This window comes from Trachinotus anak, unplaced genomic scaffold (assembly GCF_046630095.1).
Source record: "Trachinotus anak isolate AG129_WGS33_773 ecotype Australia unplaced genomic scaffold, CSIRO_AGI_Tana_v1 ptg000013l, whole genome shotgun sequence".
Taxonomy (NCBI): domain Eukaryota; kingdom Metazoa; phylum Chordata; class Actinopteri; order Carangiformes; family Carangidae; genus Trachinotus; species Trachinotus anak.
The window spans coordinates 13,842,393-13,865,353 of NW_027273864.1; the positions used below are offsets into that span (position 1 = coordinate 13,842,393).

Below are 22,961 nucleotides of genomic sequence, written 5' to 3' on the forward strand. Positions count from 1 at the left end.
GGCTGATATGAAAGTCAGTCTTTCCAAGTGAAGCATAAAACACGACAAATCAACTGCAACAACCATTCAAATACAACCTATTTAAGGACCGCACATGCTGAGGAAATACCACCCTTCCACCCTTTGCCTGCATTAACAACCAACACACACTCACTCACATACACACACACACACACACACACACACAACAGCATCAGTGCAGTGGGGGTCAACCTCTGTCATCAAAGTGGACTGTTGTTTGGGAGGAAGGGGAGTCTGTGTGTGGAGGAAAGTGGATATGAATGGCGTGGAAAGGTTCAGTGAGTTCATGTGTGAGTGAGGGGCTCGGCCATTGAGACTGTCAGTGTGGGGGGGTTCAAGGTCAGAATGGCTAAAAGAGAGGGGGAAGACAGCAAACATGGGCCAAACACATAGAAACAGACAAGGCGGGTAAAAAGGAAAGTTCACATTTGAAAGTTGTGGGGGAAAGTTGATCTTGGTACTAAGTTTACTTGTATTTTAATCTTTAAATCTGTGTACTTTTGGCCGTGTTGGCTGCGTTTGACTCCTGCTTTACATCAGAAACTAGTAAACTGTGTCTATCTGCAAACATGCATCATTCAAGTTAAACAAACTGTAAAACTTATATTTGTGCTAATCACTGATAGTTATCATAACATAAACCATTCATCCAGAAACAGTCAGCAGTTCTGGTCCTAGTGTCAGAAAAAACAAATGAACCTACACAATAAAACATACAATACCACATACTAAACTCATAAAAGGCAGCTCAAGATTTACTCTAGGTGCAGTTTTAATGAAACACATTTTAAAGTTAATAAACTACATGTGTACCCTTGTAATTTTTGCCTCCTCTGAAAAGGGAAGACAGTAAAGAGCATGATATTTTGGTGCAGCTTTGTAAATAAGAAACAGTAAAATGACGTGTGTTCGATAGCACAGACAAACAGATGGATGGACTGTGTGTGCTAGCTTCACGTGAGAGGAGTTATTTTACAAGTCTGCTGAACAGACCACACACACACACACACCCTCACACACTCAGACAATCAGTCAAGCATTCCCTGTGGTTGGAATGTGTTTTTGAGGGAGAGTGTGAAAGAGGAAGTTTTGGTGAGGAAAGCTTGAGGGGAATGGTTGACAAGAAACAAATAAATGTTTGCAGCCTATGAGCATGTAGACAAAGCCCTCTTGCATTTCCACAAGCGAACGTAAATAAATCTTTATGTGTTGGAAAATTCCATCATAACCCCCTGTTCAGCACACAAGAAGAATGTGCTTTGTGTTTCAGGGTGAGAATGAAATGAATGTCAATGTACACTCAGCGACCGCCCTCAGCAAAGTAGATAAATTTAGCTTGGGTTAGTTCTACCTCTTTCTCACTGGTGCTCCACCATAAACAAAAACATCAAACACCAGGTTGGGGGGTTCTTGGCATCAGACCCCTTACTGCTAAACCCCTCACCCCTTTTTAACCCATCCTTACCTTCAGAGTAGAACCAAATGTACCTGTGGTCTTCCTTCAGAAGGGATTTATTCTGTGTAGTATTTAATGTTATCAAGCACAGACAGTGTGAGCTGAACACATAAAATGTGTTTTTTTCAACACAGTTTTAATTTGCCTTTGGTCGAAAATTCTGTTCCACGAGGATGAGAAATATTGAGTAAAAGAAACAAGCTTTACAAAATATCATAAAGTATGTAAGGCCTGGTTTAGCATCACATTGATTTATTAATTTTTTTCGCTGTTTTCTGTCTGAGCCCTGGGACACAGACAGTTGAAAATTAGCCACTCGCTTTACATTTGCACATTTACAGCAGTGTTGATCAATACACACTACCCCTGAGGCATAAAATTAAATTACATAAAATTAGATATCACATCATAGTAAACTTTATTAAGACTGTAAGCAGGTCTTCTCTTACACTTTCTAGTACGTTCATATTCTCACAACTTAGACGTTACATTTTGAAAAGACTCAGTATAGATCTATACAATAAGACTTGTCTATGAGAAATGTATGTGTTAATTCTACATGGGGTTTCCATTAAAAACAAATAGAAAAATACATCAACTTTGGAGTATAGAGTAGTTGGGTAGTCTACTGTAATTGTAATTTTCTTGAATTTCTACTGGTCAGTCCAAAACCCATTTCAGGATGTGATTAACAGGTTGTCACAGAGAAATAGTGTATTTGTTGATAAAAGGCAACATGAAAAGGAAAAAAAAATCCCAGCCCTAACATGTCTTCTGGCAAAACATCATGGCAAATCCTATCAAGTTCTGCAAAACCTTGATAGGAAAAAACATTTTTTTTTCAAGCCAAATTTTATGCTATTCCTAATTTGTCTTTTTGTAAATTAGTTTTCAAGAATTTCTTCAGTGGGCAATGTCCCAATGTTCCAGCTGGAAGTAATCTGAGCAACAGATTCGAGGGTAAAGAGGCAGAAAGAGTGCCTGATGATGGAGTGCGAGGAAAGGAGAGACGGGGGTGAGGGAAGGGGGAAGGGGAGAGAGAGCTAAGCGGATGGGGGAAGGGCTGTTTGTGCATGCCTTGAATTCCTTAGGTGTTATCAGCGTTGCCTGCTCCATAATTGTTCCTTTCGAGGAAGAGAAAAAAAAGTACAACATTGTAAAGCTTCCTATTTGAGGTTGGGGGGTTGGAGGGAGGTGTAGCTCTGCAATTTTCAACAGAAATGTTGATGATTTTCAATGAATAGTTATTATGTAATGATAATTTAAAAGTCTCTAAAACTAATTAAAATGCATGTCCATATTTCAGTTTTCAACTTCTTCTTGTCTGTGGCTAGACATAGAATTGTGATTAACTTATTTAAAACTATATTAAAAAATTGTTTATCGCTCTATACATTGTTAGATTATTTTTGTGATTTTAGACTTGTGCTGGTTTCTCCTTTATAGGAACAATAAGGGGATACTAACATCCCCCCCACCAGGCATTTGGATAATACAATTTTCTCAAACAGCAGTAAAGAGGCTTCCGTGCAAGGACAAGATTAGCGGTTTCCTGTGCAATTTCTTCAGAATGAGTAGATGAATAGAGAGGAACGATAAAGTAATTACTTGAATTTTTTTTTTCATAAATTGTCTACAGTGAGTTCCTCACTATTTTCCTGCTGAAAAGAGAGACACTGCATTGGTGGGACACATACACAGAATTACACACACACACAGGATGTGATTCTGGGAACTTTGATTGATGAGGTAATCCATCTGGCTCTGAGGCAAGGGAGGGGAGGAAGAGAGCACCAGCGAAGGGAGGGAGAAAGGGAGTGTAGAAGATGAGTGATGATGTAGCTTCAAATCAGGATGCACGTTTAGAGATTTATGCGTGTCTATCCACTTACATGTGTATGAGCATATTTAAAGTTGGTCCGCTGAAAATACCAGACTTTATTAGTTGGTCGGTGAGAAACATCACATGTATTAACAGTATCACAGAGTGAGAACCAGCACTGACCTGCTCCTCCTCTCTGGACTTCCACCTGGCTTCCATCACAGCTGCAGTGAACTGGGCGGAGGTGCATCATGGGCTTTAGCTGTAGATGAAAGAATGACGCATGAAGTGCTTGCTCCAGTCATGACACAATCCAGATGAATGTTGTTTTCACTTACTCCGACAATAAAATTTCCCTGGAAAGAAACTCACCAGCAGAGCAGGAGGAGAGGTCTTTTAGTGGGAGACTAATAACCAGCAGTTCTCTCTGATAGTTTAGACTGATGGTTTTCCATCCTACGGCGTTAAAATCAATCTCACAGGGAGAGAAACAACTCGATCAGCATCAGTCTTTCGAGAGAGATTTGTGTGGAGAAGAGGAAGTGAGAGATGCTTTGCTGCAGCATAATGTTGACACTTTCACACTTTTGCTCATTGATACCTCACGTTAATACTTGACGTGTTGTAAAGCTAGATTTACTATAATAAGACTCACTATAATGTTATAATTTGAAGGCTCTCTGGTGAAATTAAAATTATCAAACAAGACAAGGTAATCAGGCTGTAATGACTTGACAGGCTGTTGAGACATTGACCCTGTCAAAGGCAACATACTGAAGTGCATCTGAATCCCTCAGAACTACACCGTCACACATGAGTCATTCGACGGATAGCGTATGATGTTACATGATGCTGCAGCGGCACAGATCAATATACCAGAGCTACAGATGGAAGAGAAAATGGCTTAGAGATGAATGAGGTGAAGCATTAATGCTGCACAGATTGTCCGAGAAATGAAAGATGTGTGTATATAGTATCAGTGAGTCACTTTCTGATGACTGCAGGGTCAAATATCAGCATAGGCCATTAAAGCTGATCTCACTGATCTCTGTCTTTTTATCTCTCTCTCTTACACACACACACACACAGACACACACATGCACACACACATATGAACACCCATGTCACACACACACCTCACTTGAGGAGCAGACATGACGTAAATGAGTTATCGTGATCCTGGGAGGTGGAGTCAAGGCTGAAGTGTAACACATGAGATAGACACAAATGATGGACAGTAACAATCTGACAATTTGACTTCCTCAGCTTTCACTGCCCTCTACACCTGATAGATTATTATAATAAAATAGTCAGAATATGTTGTTCACAACTTGAGATTTTACATATAATGTGTATTATATGTAGGGGGACTTTGCTTAACATTGAAGTCTAACATGAGATTAAAATGAAAGTGTAAAGGTTGTATGTTGTGTGTAGGGGCCCTGAAGTGCTCTCCATCAGATGTGTCTCATCTGTGTTATGCTTCCATCTGCTGGTAGATTGTTATAAACACCACCACACGGATTAACCCGTCCCCATTAGGGAGCAGTGTTACTTCTATGCCCTCACATTATCAATGTTTTTAAGTCAGTGATTTCCCAGCGTTGTATAATAAGTAGCCAGGTCTACTTTTGATCCCTTTGTGTAAGGCTGTATGTCTATGAGCTGTGAGCAGATCAACTGAAGGACAGTTTTCCTGTTTTCAGGTTTGTTTTATTCAATAATCTTCTAATAATCTAAAGCTAAGAAAATAGAAGATAAAAACAAAACATAATTTGTGTAATATATGGAGCCAACTTTTATATCTTATTATTCTAAATCCTTCAGCCCTAAGTCCTGCTGTAAGTTATCAACATTTGTTTGATCCTCATTCCATGTCATCCATTTCTTTCACTGTTGGTGACATCTGTCTCCTCCTCCATCTGACCCAGCTCCTTCAATAAAGGCTCAAAGTGCTACAAACGTGTGCTACCTGGCTGAAAATATGCCAAACGTGACAGAAATCAGACACGAAAACACATCAGCCCTGCGACTGATAAAAGGAGCATACTCAAAGTCTATCTGAGTGGTGGAGGTGCTGTGAAAACAGAGATAAGAGAAACTAACCAGTAATGCTGTTGGACTAACATTTTTACTTGCATAATTCCTCTGAACTCGGGGAAACAGTGCCATCCTGAGGGAAACTGGACACAGAATTATGTAAAACGTCTGTGCAAAAGTATGCGTCACACATGCTAATCTGTGGTTTGTGTGTATGTGTTGTTTGTGCTGTGTGTGTTTGATGAAGAAGTTTAAGAGGACTACTGTGTTTCTTTAGTTTTTGTTCCTCTGTGTCTTTCCACTGCGTTTTGACTGCATATCTGCTTTTAGTTAAGTCAGGATTGCGCAAAAGTTTCTGGTATGATGACATTTTTGGACTGAAACTCAACATTTGATAGGTTAAGAGTTAGTGTTGTGTTTCTGTTGCTATGTAAGCCATGCTGCAAGCACTAAATTAAGCACTTCGGCTCTTGCCAAAACACCCAGTGCATATAAAAACAGTAAAGAATGGAGAGAGAATGAGGAGGGGAAAAATCCTGATTAAATTAACACAGAACAAAGCCTCTTTAAAGTGACATCTTGTCTGCTGCAGCCTCATTTCAGAAAATAAAGCAGTTTCATCAAAAGAGCATTATCTCTGAGTGTGAGCTCAATAAGTATAATAGTGGTGGGGCGCTGAACCGAGAGAAGATTATTGAGATTACTGTTTCGAGTGATTTCCCTAAACAGCTCAAGTATTTTACTGGATGTTGTCTGTGAACACAGCTTATTTTGTGCCAAATCATTTTTTCTCTTCTGTATCGTATCACTGTAAGAATCCTCTCTGAGAGACGAGTAATTTTCTGCGAGACAGAGAAGAATTCTAAAGACCAAACAGTCAGTTAGATAGTAAAGTCTGTTTTTTCCTTTTTCACACAAAGGACCCATTGTTCTTTGAATTGAATACTGGCAGTGTAGACCCACTAGGTGTCAGTGCTGCGCAGCATTTCACAGACAGGTCCAGGTCGCTGTGGGGGTTGAAGAGACACTGCGGTGCCAAATAGTCTCCAGGTGTTCCTCTTTGTATCAACTGTCTAAATTGATATATAAGTAATAATGCTGTAAAATTACCACTTACCTAAAAGACTCCAGAAACACCAACATGTCAATTTGTGAAGGGCTGTTCTACATCTTTCTTGAACAAGTAGTTTAAACTGTTGGAAATTGAATGTGTAAACTGAGGAGAATGAGGAGATTTGAAGACAGCAAGATCAATGTTGCTTACCAGAGGTCGTGGACTGACACACTGAGTCATATGACTGGGATTCAAGTCATACCTGGATCACAAATTATGTGATTTCAGATCTGATGTGGAAAAAAAAAAAGAGAGAGAAGAGAAAAAGAAAAGAAAAAGTCTTCCAACTTGATTTTGACACCATTAACTTGTGACTTCACTTTGACTTCAGCCTTGAATGACTTGTTACTCTCCGAAAGCCCAGAGCAGAAGAATCTTGGCCGGACCGGCAAAATATTCAGAGCAGATGTTCAGGCCAGTGTTAAGAGGCTGAGGCTCAGTAGTGCTTGACATGCTTTTGAGCGAATGACGTTAACTTAACGACACGGCTGCTTCAAGTGTCCTTGTCCTGTTGGGAGAGAGGGTCAGACAGAAAAGGAAGTGCTGGGTGTGTGAGAGCTTGAATATAATGTCTTATGTTTTTCCTCTTTTTGTTTTGAAAATCTCCTGCGTAATTGCTATTGCAATAGTTTTTAAGTGTCTCTCTAAGAAAGTATTGGCATACGTGTCATGGATGTGTGTTTTGAAATGCAATTAAGCATTTACTATTCATGGAACAAACAAACAAAAAAACAAAAAGACAAAAACAAATCCAGGAGCATATTATAAATCCACTTACCCTCTTCATCTCGTTGCAGTTATGGCACAGTGTCTTTAAACAACATGTCAGTATGATACAGTTGACTCAAGGATAAGTGTCTGCTGTTTGTGATAACTATTCCAAAAACTAGCTGTATTTCCCCTCAGCCATGGCCTTTTCTAACAAGCTGCCAAGGTTTATATTGTGCACTTAGAGCTAAGCTTGTGTCTTAGTTTACATTTCCAAGAGTGATATTACATCTCTCAGACAATAATCCTCAACATATGTGTAAATATAAATCTGCAGAACAAATTAAGCAAATCAGAACAAAAGATGGTCTCTCCTGATCCAACTGTTTGACCATGAGATCCATTATTTTTGCCTTAACTCTCCAACCCCACTTATAGTTAAACCGGACTTTGAAAATTGAAATTATATGCGCAAAATTCGGAAGACTCTTTTATCCAATTCAAATTACATTTTCAGGAGCAATTTAGGCTTCAGTGTCTTGCTCACGGACACCTACAATTAAAGGGTGACCCACTGCACCACCTGAGCTACAGTCATGCAAAGGTGTAATTAAATCAAATTAAATTAATCAATGAAGTTAATTATTCCCACTTGATAGCTTTAACTTTGTTCATAAAGTGCTGTAGCTGTTTGTATAAGATTGATGTAAATGAATGGTGAATTCAAAATATCGTTACAATCCTGGAGTGTCCCCACACTGTTGCCAGGAATCTTAACAGTGCATCATAGCAGGGGCAGCGTTAGCCTTGGGTGGACAAGCCTCTCTGTATTTGAAAGGGTCACAGTGGGACAAAGCCTTGCAATGTTTTCCCATAGATTTTTTATTTGGTTCTCAAGGGCTAGTTTCAGGACCAGACGTTATGCCTGGATTTGTGACTGACTCGGGCGCTGTTAAGAGAAGGGAAGGGGGGGGTGATGTTGAATCTGACATGTGGTACAAAGTGAGAGAGTCTCAGTCTTTGAGCTGTTGGGTTGGAACTATATTTGTACATTACCGCTGTTATCTCTTTTAAGGTGAGGGGATCGGATACGGGCCAAGGCTAAATTGTTAGTTCATATGTACAATTGGATGCCATCAGCATAGCATTAGAGATAAATCAATGAAGAAAAGTTAGATATTTCTGTCTGGTAGATCGCAAGTAAAGTTTGTTTGTCTAGGAGCCAGAAACTGTTGTGTTGTTGTTTAAGAAGCCGAGGATGATATAATACCAGCACTCGCGTCAAGAAGAATTAGAAGAATAAGTTTCCCAATACAAGACAATTTGTGATCTTAACCAGTGGTTTTTGACTGTTGGTGACACCTCTAGTTTGGTCATACATGCAAAAAACACAATTTGCAATATTTGCTGGGTGGGAAGCCAGTGAAGGATCATATGATTGTTCCTGCACTGGTGTCCCCTGCAGGTTGATGAGTTCAAGTGGCGATATGGACTAAATAGATATACCTCAATATCAATATTCCCCATTTAAAAAAAATATAATTGTCAAATCTGGATTGTTAATTTTCTATCATTTGTTGTTAATATTCAAATTGGAAGGTATTCCATGGGTACTAAAGGCAGAGAGCATGCATCAGTTTCTGGTCATCATGGCTGCAGACACCACCAAACAGCAAAGGCAACACAATGCAGCATCGGATTTTTGAGGATTGTATTCCTCTGCTAAACTTTATTAATAGGTTCACAAAGATATTCCAAAGTCTCCTCCAAATGTTACTAAATGCAACTTTCCATTGCCAGAATTTGTTGGTGTGGTCATCAATATCCCAAAGGTAATTTGCATGCTGGTCACTGGTTTGGGTCCTCCTGAGACTGGGGATAGGAACTTGTGATAGATGCAATGCTGAATCCTCTGTGGACATTGTGTTTCATTTGGGGAGGAGGCATACATTCAGCCAGCAGTCAGTTGCATCCTTGGAAGGGGACAGTCCCTGACATGGGAGTGGGATGAATCCAGATAGTATCTTATCAAGAACTCATAAATCATTTAAGTTAAATGGATCCACCATCACCTCCATCCGCCTACAATATATCCTTCAGATGGTAAAGTAAATGGGGATCTAGGTGGCTGGGCTAAATAAAATGCATACTGAATTAAATATGTGCCTTTTACTTTTCATTTTAAAAAGATGTTGATAAATTACTTTTGGATCCAGGTAAAGATTTGTCCATTTTTAAGCAGTGTAACCAAATTAGTTTTGTAAATGTCTCCCTTAAGGAACAATAAATATTTATCATATTTTGATTTGAAGATTTCACAGTGTTAAATATCATAGATTGGTTTATTTTTGTCATGCTATTTATAAATTAACCTTTAGATGTAGGCCTATTTATTCCTAAGATACTGATTAGTTCTTAATTGTTTAAATCAGCGTATTCCAGGACTATTCTGATGACTAGCTTTATAATTTGATGCACTGATTTATTTTTTTTTTTTTTCAATTGTAACAGGCTTTAATTTTTTTTCCCTTTCTAGGGTCTAATTAAATACTGATTACAATTTCTTAGCTGCTTGATACCCATTTACAACGATCTAGAAGTCCTCCATACAGAGGTTAATTATTAATTTGGGGGTTGGATAGCTAATTGCAAAGGGTGCAGACATAACAACATGATATGTATATGTGATTCCTTGATAATGACCTAATCAAATATTCTGAACAAAAAAAAAACAAAACAATTTGATTAGGCTATAGACTATATTATTTAGTGCTCATTTGACCTTTTAAATGACCATTCGGCTATTATTATTATTATTACTATTATTATTATTATTAAAACATCATCAAGATTGAAGCATAATAAACCAAGATGCAAAGCACTTGCATACATTGAATGAAAAGACAAAAATGGATGGGACAGGAAAATAAAATGAATAAAATGCTACATGGCAGCCGCACGAAATGATTCAATCCAGGACCGACACAGTTGCAGTAAGTTTACGTGAGAGTGTGGTTTGGTGGAGGTGGAGGTGGAGGTGGATGGCGGGGTGTCGGGTGCTGGAGAGAGGGGAGGGCCAGCCGACCCACCGCTGCTGCAACGTCACTCAGACCGCTGACTGACTGGGCTCCGGGCTTCAGGCTCAATCTGTGGCCAGAAGCAGCAGCGGCAGCAGCAGCAGCAGCAGAGGCGGCGGGGAGGAGAGGAGCGTTTGATCCACTTCTTTATTTCCTCCTGCGGCTTCTTCACTGGGGCAGGGAGAACAAAAGACGAACAACTGCATGATTAGAGGCGCCAGCTCTCCTTCATCTCGACCGCAAGCCAGGCTAGCTTGATGCACAGTTCAGCCTGCTAGCAGCCTTTGTGACAGGGCTGTCCATGCATCTGAGCAGCCCCTGAGGCGACCCTGGGCTGGGAGAAGCCTCGGCTTTTTTGCCTTGACAGTCTACAAAAATCATCCTGCAAGTGGGCAGGCAGGCAGGCAGCAGCAGCAGCAGCAGCAGCAGCCTCGTCAGCTTCACTGCGCACCCACAAAGCGGATTTCCAGTGAGGAGCATCATCGCCTGGGCACGGTTACACGTCGTCGCCTGCCTGCAACCTCCGGCTTGACAGGACCAAGGGGCGATTGATGACTAATATTCTTTCAAGATAGAATACAGTGTTGCGCACCACGGCCAACATGTTGGCAACAGGATTGCTTTTCCTGGGATTGTTGCACAGTTTGGAAGTAATCACTCCAGCAGGGGCTATTGATGGTAAGCAGATCTGATTTAGGGAGAACCTGAGTCTTGTAGAAAATGCTTAGGAAAACTATATAAATGTGTTCATGCTGATTATCGCGGGATTTTTTTGTGTGTGTGTGTGTGTGTGTTTTGTGCCTTCACTGCATTGAGAGTAGACTAGTCCCTGGAGGGATGACTGCTCGCCTGAGTGAGGCAACGTGGAGGGGATGAAACCGAGGCGAGACAATTAAAGCGCTCTTTTGTTTCTGCCTTCCAGAGCCACATGTGAATTTTGCAATGTCACAGCAAGTGGTTCGCACATTTCTCCCCCCCCCCCCCGCCTTCTGCAGTACACAGGCGCTCTCACACATTTGCACAGACACTCACTGATGCAACTGTAGCATAGGCCCCAGTTCCTCCGTAAACCACAGGTTACAGGGCTGTACATTCATTTCAAAAATGTCGAGGCAGCATACATTGAGTTTTTACTGTCCTCAGTGACAGGGAGGCAAATCCATGGTCTTAAAAAAATGTCATCTTTGGAGCCTTCATCTGTGGAGCTGTAATGTAACTATTGTGTCTGGGCTCCAGTCTGCCCACGTTCAACAGTTTTCACTGAGTGGTGTGCTGATGTGATGACAGCACTGCTGCTATTCCTCCAACAACACTGGAATGTTTCTGTTCCTCCAGTGGAGGTTTTAATTGTGTTTGTGTTTTTTTTTTTTTTTCTCTCTATCTCTTGTTGGAAAGAGTTTTTTTGTGGCGCAGTTATATATGTTATTACTACAGCATGTTTTCCTAATTCACAAGCTCAGGTGTGCAGTGCTGCCATCAATAGGTATTGGACATTGTTGTGGATATTTACAGGCTAGGACCCCCTGCCCTCCAACAGTCATATTGTGGTCCGCAGGCAGATAGTGAGCAGCTCAAAACAGCTCCCCCTACGACCTTGTGAACACACACCTTCACAGCCTGGAACAACTTCTGGAAACTATTAAGTCCCTCTCACCCACTCCTGTGTTTGGTAAGAGAGGAAAAGGGCGTTATCGAAGACAAATTTGTTAAATTCTTTGCAGGTGAAAAGAGAATGTGGGTTTATTTTTGCAAAGATAATAATGCTTCACATTCATTCTGGGAAATGTCTGACCTGGGGATGAATACTACGCACCTAGGAATATTTTTAGGATGACTTTTACTGTTAGAAGATATTTCGGAGAAGCAGCACTTGTTGCCATAAAGCTAACCGGGGTTTCTAAATTTGACATTTCATCAAATTCAGCAGGACTTTAACCCGCATGATTGATTTAAGCCACGAGCCACACTTGGTGAGATTCTTCGTCAAGCCATAAATGCTTCCCTCTCGCCTTTGAAGTCAACTCATTGCACTTGGCAATCCAGTGCTGTGAGCTTCTTAGGGAGCAAAATCCACATAAATTACCACCTTGAAGATAGACTCGGATAGCCTGCAATCACCTGCAGTTTCTCCCTCCTCATCAGTCTACAGCAACAGCTGAGAAACCCTGCCTCAAAAACAAACTGCTTCTGCCTTGATGTGCTGTTATTGTTTTAGTGAAATTTTCCTCCCTCTCAGTCTTTATGCCTTGATTTGATGAGTCAGCCTTGTGCTGGATACCAGAGGAGATTACCTAACCATATCTTTATTTGAAAATCCTCTGGGATGCAGAGACTGCTCCTGTTGCCAGAGCCTCTTAAGGAAATATACTAAGATTTGTTGACAGTTGACATGGCCCATATATTAATTCACTTATACCGAATGTCAGATTTACCATATGGATTTTACTGGGTGCCTGTAATTGTATCACTCCAGCCTTACCAGGCATTAGCTGGTGTGTCATTTGTTGTATACTGTAGGAAGCTATACTGCATGTTGGTTGCTTCCAAGCATAGTTAAATTGCTTTTTAACCTCTTTAATTGCCTCTTTGATTTTTAGGGCCCTTTGAAACACATATGCTACTAGTAAAAATTTTTTTCAGACTTGCCTTCAACTTCTTTTTCCATTTTCTAGACCTCTAAAGATTTTCTCTCACTGTGTCAGTACTGTAGCCAGCAAAGTCCCTGGGCCACCAACAAACCCTGAATTTAATTGGGTCTAAACTGTTCTTTGTTTCCCAGAGGATACCTCCATGAACAGTCTCAAAGTGTTCAGAAAGCGCTGCTAATTGGGGGCCCAGTGGAAAAGGCCCTAATGAAAGAATTCACTCCATGAATGTAATGTCATTGCAAAAGGAGATCACTGGTCCTCAGAAATGGACAGTAGTAGCCTTCTCCCAAAGGCTTTTTCACCTTCCATAGAAAAAAAAAAATCGAAACGTGCACTTGAGGTCTTGTCAGCGAGGCCATCTGGGATAATTTCAACTCAAACCATTTCCATTTATTTCATTCAGTTATATATATTGAAATATTTTTTAAGCAAGCCTTCTCTATCTGAAAAGCCTGGTTCCTCATTTCACATTTCCTTTTTTCCCCCTCTTTTAAATGTTAGACTCGTTCATTAAAACCACATCCTTGATAATAAAACTAGCGCATCCCACTCCATCACTCTTAATTAACTCACCTTCCAAACTGCTCCTGACAGTTTTCCCCTGTGGACTTCTGTGCTGTAACATTTGGTGGCGGAGGCCTTAGAAATCGCCCAGCAATTTGGTTGTTTGCTTGTTTGGTTGGTTGGTTGCCATCCCAATGACTTCCACATGGCCAAAAGGTTACCACTTTACTGTTTACTGACATTTGAGGGCAATATGGAAAACAGAATACATTTGTTAGGTCCTGGTTGCTGTTGACTTTGTGTCACACAAGCAACATTTAAAATGGCACATGGCTGAGATCAGTTCGTTGGTTGCTGCTTAAATAAAATGCATCTTTTAGATAATACAACAGTTCAATGGCCACATGCCTGATGTGAAATATTAGTGTCTGGGAGGTATTAATTTGTAATGGTCGCCGGGGGGTGCTCAGTTTCTGAAAAAAATGGCAACACTGTAACTGCTCCCTGTATTTCTTTGTTTAATGTCACAACAGACAAAATGCTGAGCCTTAAATGAATAGTTTGACATTTTGGGAAATGTCCTTACTTGTTTTCTTGTTGAGAGTTAGATGAGAAGATTGATAGCGCTCTCATGTCTGTCTGTTCAATATGTAGCCTGCCAACAGCCAGTTAGCTTAGCTTAGCATTAAGACTAGAAACAGCTACCCTGACAGCACCTCTTAGGCAACTAGCAAAGTCACTGCTCCCTGCCAAGGAATACCCCCCCCCCCCCCCCTTATAACCCTGACTAAAAAAAGCATCTTTTTTTCACACTGTTGATTTTGTACAGATTAAACAAACAAAATATAATATGAAGTGATCTTAACAGATGCTGGGAGATTGTGTTATCATCGAACAGAGCCAGGTTTGCTGTTTCCCTGTGTTTCCAGTCTTTATGCTAAGCTAAGCTAACTGCCTCCTGGCTCCAGCTTCATATTGAATGGTATGAGAGTGATATTGATCTTCTCATCTAACTTTCAGTAAGAAGACAAATGAATGTTGGTTTTTTTTTTTTTGCAAAATGTTGGGCTATGCTTGTTCTTCTTAAGGTGATTCCAGCTCATTTGGTTCAGCTTCTATGAGAATTTAAAAATGTTCATACAAGAGCTTTTTTTTTTTCGGAATTGCTTGAAAGCACTGCTGAAGTCTTTTAAAATGTGACATCTATTTTACCTTAAGTGCTCTGGGTAGATGTGGGCAAGCTTGTCAGAACAGCCCCGTGACCCACTTCAGAGTTGTGACACACTGATTGAGATACACTATCTAGATGGAGCTATTTAAGGATAAGGAGATACACGGTGTGAGGAGGCCCTCAGAAAGAAGATGGGCGGAAACCTGCAGAGGTTATCATGAACATGTACATATGTGTTCAGAATACATTAGCCAGCAAGTTTTGCCACCACAGCTATCTGAAGGTAACGATACAAAAAACCCTGCACTGCACTGATGACAGCAGGCTGAGAAAATGCTAAGCCCTCTCTGCCGCAAGCCTTTGATTTGTATCTTAGAACAAATGCTGGGGTGGAGGCTGTATTGGCTAAAAAAATCTGTTTTATTCAATTGTTAAAAGTTCAAAGATATGAATGAGTGAGCATTTGTGGACATTTGTGTTTAGAATACACATTGTACACTTTAAGCCTGCAATAACATAACTTTTTTTCAGCCACTTGTGAGCAGCAGAAAGAATCTGTGGATACTATCCTGACATATTATCACCTTTTAAGCTTTTAGCTGTAGAGTTGCCTGTTGCCTATTTACACATCCAGCAGATATGGATTGACGTAAGTGTTCCTTTGGAGTTCTGTAAATGGCCACCTGATGAATTGTTAGCTCTGTTTTGCTCTTAAACAACTATGTTCAACAGCTAGCCGCTAACTTAATTTGTCAGCCATTTGGTGCTGACCAAGTAGTGTACAGGTACAGGTTACATGCAGTTGGCATTTAAAGCTTTAGAAAAAGACATTGTCAGAGCAGTGAGAGTGAACCAAAAAAGGAAAGTTGTCAGAGCTGAGGGGAGCTTCACATCAAGTCATGTGATGCATTGTCAATATAGAAATATTGGTTAGAGCAGCTTTAAATTGGCCCAAACACAAAAATTCCAAAACAGTGAGGAGACATCTTGTAGTTGCTTTGGCCAACTTATTGTACGTCCAAGTGTAAAAAAAAAAAACCCATTACTTTGATTTTTATGACCATAGCTCACTTGAGCTTTATGTCAAAATGTCCTGCACTTTTCTTTGACAATAATTCACAGATGATGCAACAGACATTTCACTTTACAGTGCTACAGCAGCAGCCTCTATTATCAGTCTGGTAATTATCTATTTAAGAGATCATACTCCCTCGATAACCAAGCTGATAAATTTGTATCTGCATGAGTAAGGATGTCTTAAGAAACTTAATTAGTGATGAAGCTGTTACTCCTGATCAACAAGCCTTCACATACAATGGCCATCTTCTTCAGGTGAAAGTGATCAGTAGAGGGTGTGGATAAGTGTCTTCTTTAAGCTACTGTGCCACAGAGATTTTTGTGAAATGTCCTGACACAGCTGACTTGTCTTTCACCACTTTCACACACGAACCTCCTGAATGACACAGGACAATGAGCACTCATTCAGTAAAAGTTTGACCAGTCAACACAACCCAGTAGTCATGATTAAAAACGTGGCACCGCCATATTCACAAAAGGCTCCAGTAAGCAGCTGCAGTTCTGGACACATCACTGCTAAAATTCAGACATTGTGCAATTCTCTCCATTAAAGGTTGATCTCACTTTTGCAATGTTCCTATGAACTGGACATTCAAAGATTATGCAACTGCAAAGTATTTCTTATATTATATCAACTTACTCTATTGTGTAATTAAGTAACAGTGACCCGTGTTCACCCGTTCATGCTGAAGCTAGGCAGTGTCAGGGTCAGGTCGACAGACATGTTGACCCATTCACACCAACAGCAAACATGGGTTTAACTCAGGCCTCTGTGTCAGTCTGAAAGGACTGTTTGTGTTGATGACTTGTGCATCAAGCTGTGACCCTCGTTTGTCAGGTTGCTCTTACATATTGTACAATGGAGACTGTGTGACGTATTGCTGCTGCATAAGACCATGCATTTATTCAGATCAATTAATATACTGGGTGGATCCCAAACGTCATATTACTTGCTGTCGCAAACATGCTTTAGTTTCAATTCCAGCTACAGATAGACATTTTCATTCCCTGTTTATAAAATTTGCAATCTTGGTGCCTGCACCAGATAAGCTACAGTCCATTTTCAGCATGTGCCCATACAACAAATGTGTTCATTCACATCCTTTTAACAGAGTTTTTCACTGACATCCTTTCTTCTCAGGGACAAAAGTGTGATGGAGAAGACTTGTCCCTATTGTAGATTATATTCGAATTAATTCTCTGTGGAATATTTAAGCAAACAAACAGAGCTCATTCTTCCCCACTGTACTACCTCATAAAGTGCAGTTTGCACTGTATCTAGTCCCCACAGCTTCATCCTGGCAAGCTTTCATTTTCCAGGGTGATTAGTCACGCAGGGACATTGATTTAGATGTGTTTCCAAACTTATAATCCTTAACACAAAGTACCCAACCCTAACCTTAACCTAAGCCTAATTGTAACAGTAATCCTTCAAGCAGGCAGTCACCCTTCGCTCTGGGGCAAAAACCTCCTCACATGGCCGTCAGTGGACCCACAGTTGTTATTTCTGCCTTCTGCCTGAACAAAACAGTGCAGATGAGAGAAGTTCATAGGGCAATACTTGACAAACATTTAGAGGTGATATCACATCCAATAAACCTCTATGAATATCCTTCTGAATATTGCACACTGTTTTCGGGCAGTCAGGCTTTTAGTGAGGAGGATTTCCCACACTCAACTGCATGTGTGTAGGCAGTGTGGTCTCACTGATTATGTGCGTTGTATGCTTCTGGGAGGAGAACGGGCGGCTGCTCGCTCTACTATTATTAGCCTACACACACCATAACTAAATGGAATATATTTTGCAAATGTCCCTGAACATTATTTTTCATAATTTGGAGATGATGTGGCGCTTTGAATATAGTGAATGTGTTAATGAATGTTTTACCTGCATGTTTGCATGTTGACTTTTACTGACATGTTTTAACGGAACTGTTAGCAATTTTGGGAGATACGTTTATTTGCTTTCCTATCACTCTTCTTCCTATCATCTTACTCTCCACCAGAAAGTGAATTGGCCTAGTTTCCTAAATATCAAACTCTTGACTTTAATAGAATTTAGGCCTTTTTGAAATATAGTGTGAAAAACATCTGTCGTGGCAGCAAAGTTCAGGCTCAGATTACAACATTATGCACAAGATCAGTGACAGGACTTCTTGTGTCGCTGATGTGAAAGAACGTTCTAGAGATTCTGGTCCTGTTTCATGAAACGCATGCGTCACACTGAGACTTGGAACTTGTACTGGTCTTATGAAAAGGCACGAAAGAATTTCATATAATCTTCTTTAATATGTTTCCCTCGGTGGCATGCTAAGTAGGCTTAATTGTCATTTCTCTCCCCACGCGCAGCTGCATACGGCGTGTGCTCTGGCGGTGGGGTTGCAAAGAGATTTGTCTAAACTGACTAACTTCATAATGGTGGATCACACCTTTGTGGTTTTCTGCTTCGTCCCCTCTCCGCCGCTGAATTTGATTTAATCCTTATGTGGAAGTGAAGGAGGTCGTAGTATAGCCTCCTTCCTCTGAGCTCTAACACTGAGTCTAGTACAAATAGCAGTCATGGTTGATTATCCCTCTGGGGTTGAGCCATGGTGAAATCTCAGTCAGACATCCAAATAGCTCTTAATTAAGTTCACATTTGATTACTCTGCTTTGCTTAATAGGTTCTGCCTCTCAGTACCACAAAGACTCGCATAGACTGACTGAGTCTGACCTGTAAAATCCAAACAATCGCAGGCAGGACTGTGTTGTCCTGCATGACGGAGCTTCATTTTACTTGGCAGCTATGGCCAGACATGAGCACATTCCTGATGTTAATTCTCCTCAGTTCTAAGTGTATGCGGAACACACACTTACGTAGACTTAAAAGCACACAGAGAGTCTTAGAAACTCACATTCGTCCAGAATGCGAACATCCTCAAACTCTCACTTGTGTGGCAATTTTTTTTTTTTTTGTTTTTTTCAAAATCTTGGTAAAATAATGTAGATGAGTTCTATGAAAACATGGCTATGCTTTGTCATCTGCTCTCTCTGTTAATCCATGTCTGAAATCTGTCTGAATCTTTGTCTTCTTATATCACCATCCAGTCACTAGCGATCGGGCTTCCACAGCTCCTTCAAACTCTGCCGGAAAGGTTTATTTAAGAGGCACAGCTGGGGCCTCTTTTTCTCTGTTTTGTAACATGACAAATTGGAAAACTTTTTTTTTCCCTCCCCACTTCTTTCTTCTCACTCTCTTCCATTACAAAATCCCACAGTGTTCTAGCCTGGGCTGTGGAGGAGGATGAGGAGGTGGCAGGCCACAGCCAAACCAGCCAGTACACTGTAGACTCTTCCCTCACTTTTGAACCCCCCCTCAGTTCAGCCCAGAGGTCAGGAAAACAGACTCCTGCCCCTCTCGCTTTCTTCTTTGCCGCCCTCTCTTCCTATACGTGGCTGTTCTGGCTGCTTGCTGTCTCATTACTTTCCAAACTCGGTCTTGATGAGGGCATTGTCTGCAGAGGGATGTTGTGCTGCTGAACACAAAATATTAAAAACACATTTCCCACTCCAAATTTTTCATGTCTGAGTTGTTCAACATCCGTTCCCTGCAGAATCTCTGATGTTTTTTTTCTGTTGCGTTCTGTCAAGATGTTTGGCTAGTTAGTCAAGTCAGTCAAAGTGGCCGTGTTTTATTCCAGTCCCTGGCTCTCAGTAAGGTGTGTATCAAGGTTTGGCCAAGTGTCGAGATGAATTAGATACAATTCAAGTTGTTTATCTTGCCCTCATATAAACCTCCCCCTCCTGAATAATTGAAAACACGATGAATCTTTATCGCTTCCAGCAGCAGAGAATTTGGGACAGTAGGACCATCCTCTCCCCCTTTCTCAACAGCTGAAGTGTTTTATTAGTGTGAGCACATGGTATCTTCAGTAGACTAAACTTGATGTTTTTCTCCCAGCGGACATCGCAGGTAGTCTCTGTAAGCATTTTGAATAATTCACTACGCATGCACTTCAGCCAGCACACCCACCTTGTGCTTTTGTGCGGCCTGCCAGCTTTGTTATTCTCAATAGTTTTGGATGAATCAGCAACAGTTACAATGCTCTAGAAGCTAGAAAGCATCAGCTCCTCGGATCAGAGGGGATGTAGCCTGAGGAAGTTTATCTGGTGTATGTGTAGTAAAGGAAAAGCAGCTGCTTTCATGTAAAAGTATGAACTTTATGCACAAAATATTCCTATAACTATGTTGTATTTCTCCTCCTCCGTCCTTTTCTGCTCTCTAATAGTCATACGTAAGTTCACGAAAGTCAAGGGAAAAAAGCCAGCTTGGTTATCTCACCGGTAGATTCCAGACTTATGCAACAGATCTGAGCTCAGGATAGTCATCTATAATGTTGATAGATAGATAGATAGATAGATCTTTATTGTCATTGTAGGACATACAATGAAACTTCATTGGAGCAATCCAGTTAGCAGCATAAATAGATAATATAGAAATAGATATCAAATATATACACGCACACAGCCCAAGCACATCTCACCCATACCCTCGGCCACTTACACATTCAAACCCATACATTTTAAAATATGTAATAAATACTAGATATATATAAAAATAAGGGGCACAGAGTTCATGTGCTGTTGATGTGAAACAGTACTGTGTAAAAATGTCCTCAGATTTTTTAGCCATATTAAAAATACTGACTCTTGAGATGGCAATGTCTGTCCGTTGATCGATTATCCACCAACCTTAACTTTGGCCTCTGAGTTTTCATAGCGCCCCAACATCAGCTAAAATTTTTTTGAATCAATTCCACTGAAACTAATGATATGCCCATTAGCATTAGCTTAACTTTGCGCTTTTATTGCTAATTAACATACAGTATGTCAACATGCTAAACTGAGATGGTGACCATGGTGACCATTATACCTACTGAGCATCAGGATGCTATTATCATTTTGAGCATGTTAGCATTTAGCACTTAGCTCAGAGCACCGCTGCACCCATGTATAGCCCCACAGAGCTGCGAGTATGGTTGTAGACATTTAGTGTTGTTATAGTGAGGCTGATAGACGGTTTGCAGACAGTTAACCGATCCCTGTTGGTCTGGTTTCTGGCGTACCTCCACTGTGAGGTCTGGGCACCGGGTAAGTTACAGAGCAGCAGATCTAGAGCTGGTACAGATAGTCTCGCTCAGGGGCACTTGAATTGTGGCTGTCCGTTCGACGGAACGCCTCGCTGTGCGGTACCTTACACAGACGGCTTTGAAGACTGGATTCCATACTGCTCAGGCCTCTTTTCGGCACCACTGTTGACAGTATGTTAAGTCCACCTCCAGCTCAACCACTGTTGAGTGGTGCGCGATGAGGCGGTAGTCTCAGCGTCTGCTGGAGCTTTGTAGTGCCCCGGTTGATCTCAGAGGGCAGACGGCCAACTTATTTATAGCTCAGCTGTGGGTGTTGGAGGAAATGGGGCTGTGGCTGGGGGCGAGGCCTGTGTTTGCCTTAGTCGAGTACTCTTCCTCCCAACCACATTGAGCTCATCCTGGAGCACTAGCAGACAGGGGTGGGGGCAGAGGGCAGTGGATTTGCAACTGGGCCCAAATGGCGATGACCCAAAGCATTTTCATGCTGCCTCCACTTTGGTAAACACACAGGCCGCTCATTGATAGCATGTGTGACATTCCTCCATCCCATCTCAGTATCCCAGCCCAGCTCAGTCTGTTCTCAGATCCTCAGCCTGTCCCCAGCTGTGAGAGCCCTGCCCCTCCCACCCCCCCCACCCCCGACTTGTAGTTCACACCCACCTCTCCATTTGCTCTCATCGCTGCAGTTCATCGACTTTGTTCTCTTTTGTCACCCTGAGTCATATCCATCTGTTTGCCCTCTTTCTTTGCTTCATTCTCTCCCTCACTGTATCATTTCCTTTTTCAAACAAAAGACAAATACCTAAGAGACATGTTGTAATGTGCAGCAGAGCACAAAACCTTGAAAAGTCCCCCAAAGCCATAAGTATGTTTTGCTACAGTGCAGATATCACGTGGATGTAGTATTTTTAACCAGATAAATCCAAAGTTTGTCGCTTGATTTTGACACATTACTTCTGTAATGTTTCTGTGGCGTCAGTTGAAAGCAATAAGCCAACATCCATCCGGTGAGCTGAGCTACTCAAGATGTTTGACCAACATTAGGTTTGTTTTGGCATGCAAATGTATACAGTGTGTATCATTAAGCTACTCTCAGGTTTAGGTTTAATTTAGTTCTGATCTGTAGTTAAAATGATCAGATCTGTTAACTGCAGGTCTGATTAAACAATAAACAACTTAAGGCATTAATCTTGTTGCCAAAAACTGCAATATAGATGATTTTAAAGTCAGGGAAAGCAGGACAGTCACTTGTTAGTCAGCAACAGATACATTCTCTCCTATTATCATCTGGAGGAGATTTTAAATCATGAATAGGAATATCAATAGATGCAGTTGCAAAAAAATAATAAAATCTTTAAAAAATGCTCCTCTACCAGTGTGCATGCATTCAGTGGCTGAACAGTAAAGTTTACCTATAAACTGTCTCTACACAGTGTAAAGACAGAATACAGTTTTGTAATGCAGAGGAACGATGTGTCACTTCTCCGAAAACTTGTTTCCTTGATTCCTTCTCCCTTGCTACTTTCCTTTGCATCTCTCCTCACATCTCGTATGGAAGACAATAATCACCCACAGTCTGTAACTTGACCACCAGTGTGGTTTGTGCTTCCTGGAATCTCAGTGTTTGAGTTTTTACAAGTGGAGAACAGACAAAGGACATATAACCAACAATGGAAAATAGTGTGCCAAAACTAGATTTTTCACTACCTTTGCCTAAATGATATAAAATAGTATTCATTAAACATATATGCATTTATGTTCATTACCACTGTCTAGTTGTGATTGGACGATGTGCGACTGACTGTAATGGCGGGTTTGTCTACAGCCCGCTGAGGTGGTGGTACAGTAACCCTTCCTGCTGTGCAGCTTCACCTCCAGCTAACTAACCTCCTGACCTACTTACTCCTCTCGCTGATATCCTCCTGTCAGCAGCATCTCATGGTCGACTCTGAGGCGGGAGCGCGCTCTTCCCACAGCCATTATTGGAAGCGCGGTTAACAGCATGTCGAGTTAGAGCGTGTCAGCATCTAAATGAACAATAGACAATAGACAGATGCACCACAACTTGCTGCCTGCTATGGCTGGTGTTGACACCTCTAAACAAATCAAACAAACAAACAAACAAACAAACAGGCACGTACGCACCAAAGAAGAAGGATGAGGAGCAAGGAGGAAACGCTTTAACACAAGCCTG

General features: G+C 41.1%; 1 protein-coding gene across 1 annotated transcript in view; it reads left to right on the forward strand.

The window, feature by feature from the left end:
- Positions 1-10,287: 10,287 nt before the first annotated feature.
- Positions 10,288-22,961, forward strand: part of LOC139630548 (low-density lipoprotein receptor-related protein 1-like) — an 89,384-nt gene continuing 76,710 nt past the window's right edge. The window contains exon 1 of the mRNA XM_071494112.1: positions 10,288-10,916. Coding sequence (XP_071350213.1) covers positions 10,841-10,916 — 76 coding nt within the window. The 5' untranslated portion in view covers positions 10,288-10,840. The remainder of the gene's footprint in view (positions 10,917-22,961) is intronic.